Source organism: Coenobita brevimanus, chromosome 105 (assembly GCF_032717465.1).
Source record: "Coenobita brevimanus isolate Jiangsu-jjx chromosome 105, ASM3271746v2, whole genome shotgun sequence".
Taxonomy (NCBI): domain Eukaryota; kingdom Metazoa; phylum Arthropoda; class Malacostraca; order Decapoda; family Coenobitidae; genus Coenobita; species Coenobita brevimanus.
The window spans coordinates 20,885,526-20,887,371 of record NC_137058.1 but is presented as its reverse complement, the minus strand read 5'-3'; the positions used below and the strand labels follow the sequence as shown (position 1 = coordinate 20,887,371).

The 1,846-nt window shown below is 44.5% G+C and overlaps 1 protein-coding gene and 1 pseudogene across 1 annotated transcript; both read left to right on the top strand.

The window, feature by feature from the left end:
- Positions 1-370: 370 nt before the first annotated feature.
- On the top strand, positions 371-769 carry LOC145416252 (protein GVQW3 pseudogene; annotated as a pseudogene).
- A 29-nt stretch (positions 770-798) lies between these two features.
- LOC145416251 (histone-lysine N-methyltransferase SETMAR-like) lies at positions 799-1,431 on the top strand. Its single transcript, XM_080285253.1, has one exon. It carries the CDS (start codon positions 799-801, stop codon positions 1,429-1,431), a length of 633 nt encoding a protein of 210 aa, XP_080141379.1.
- Positions 1,432-1,846: the final 415 nt, after the last annotated feature.

Genomic DNA, 1,846 nt, shown 5'->3' with positions numbered 1-1,846 from the left:
CTTAAATCACAAGCTGCACCATCAAAAGTTAGAGATATAACATCCACTCCAACAGAATGAAGCTTACTCAGAGCTTGAAGAACTTAGTAGCTATGTTCAGTTCCTCCAAGGCCATCAATTAAAAAATGCCCAGTAGGTAACTTAAATCCAGACTTGCGTGAAATACGAGGTGCATTCCAGAAGTTTTGACACTCTTTTGGGGGACGGACTTCTAACTGTCCTAGATTATTGTCACTTTAATACATCATTACTATACACCTAATAAGTTAACATGCCAAATTTTGTTTTTCCAGGTTGAAGGAGACGGCTGTTACAGCACTTTAAACACACCCTACTATACACCGCTTGTCACAGCAGACTAGTTCGCAGAATGCAGTCGGGACGTGAAGACAATGTGGAAGCTTGCTACGCAATAAAGTTTTGTGTTAAACTGGGCAAAAACGCTACAGAAGCTTATGAAATGATCCAGACTGCTTATGGACTAACTTCTATGAGCAGAGCATCTGTTTTTCGCTGGCACAAGAGGTTCCAGGACGACAGAGAGGAGATCAGAGACAATGAGAGGTGTGGGAGGGAGAGGGTCGTCAGAATGCCAGAGTTGGTTGAGAAAATTCGCAATTTTCTGGACGAGGACCGTCGTGTATCTATTCAGACAATAAGTACACAGGTTGGAGTCGGTGTGGCAACTGTACACAGAATTCTTCATCAAAATCTGAACATGCGCAAAATTTGTGCAACGTTTGTTCCCAGGGTGCTCAGTGATGAATAGAAGGAAAGCGTCTTGGTGACAGCAGGGAGATGGTTGAGCTGATTACCTCGAATCCGAGTGCTCTTGGGTCTCAGGTGACCTGTAACGAGAGATGGATCTACTGTTATGATTCAGAGACCAGAGACAGTTCCCAATGGAAACATTTTGACTACCCCAGACCCAAGAAGGCCAGGCAGAGCAAGTCCACTGGGAAGCTCATGATGATCTCCTTCGACAGAAAGGGCATCATCTACATCCACTGGGTTCCCTCCGGCCAGACGGTCAACAAAGAATACTATGTGGAGGTTTTGAGCGAGTTCAGGAAGAGATTTCGTCGCAACAGGCCGGAGCTCTTCAAATCGGGTCGTTGGCAGCTGCACCAGGATAATGTACCAGTCCACAATTCCATCCTGGTGACCAACTACTTGACAGAGATGGGCGTCAAGACTGTCCCTCACCCTCCCTACAGTCCAGACCTTGCCCCCTGCGACTTCTGGTTATTCCTCAAGCTGAAGGAGAACCTCAGGGGCAGTCGTTTTGAAGACGTTGAGGAATTGAAGGAGGCTGTGACAAGGGTCCTAGACACCTTCACTTTGGAGGACTACGAGGGGGCCTTCAAGAAGTGGCTGGAGCGCTACAACAAGTGCACTGAAGTTGGAGGGTCCTATTTTGAAGGAGATTAGAGTTTTGTACTTTTTTTAAATAAATAAATCTCTCTCCTAAAAAAGTCTCAAAACTTCTGGAATGCACCTCGTAACCATTAAATTGAGTGCTTCTTTAGCAGCAGGCAAGCAGTCATCAACTAGTTCCGTTCCCATGTAAATAAAACCACTATATTTCTTGCCATCCCATTCAGCATGGTGACGAATAGCCATTTCATCCATAACTAAAAAAAAAAAATCAGCTTTCTCTGCGAATTCCTGTGACCTCTGCTTAAGTGCAAGGAATGTTGCTTCAGTAAACCCTGGTTTCATCTCTTCTGTGTTATACCATTTCTCCAGTGTTCGTGGATGTGGTAAGAATGTACCAAAGTTTTTCTCTTACGAACCTATATGCTCGTGGTAAATAAAAGTTTAGAGTAAGAACAAAACTTCTCAG

Bases quoted from the DNA above. Each gene is read 5' to 3' on its own strand.
- LOC145416251 (XM_080285253.1), top strand. From the start codon at position 799: ATGGTTGAGCTGATTACCTCGAATCCGAGTGCTCTTGGGTCTCAGGTG.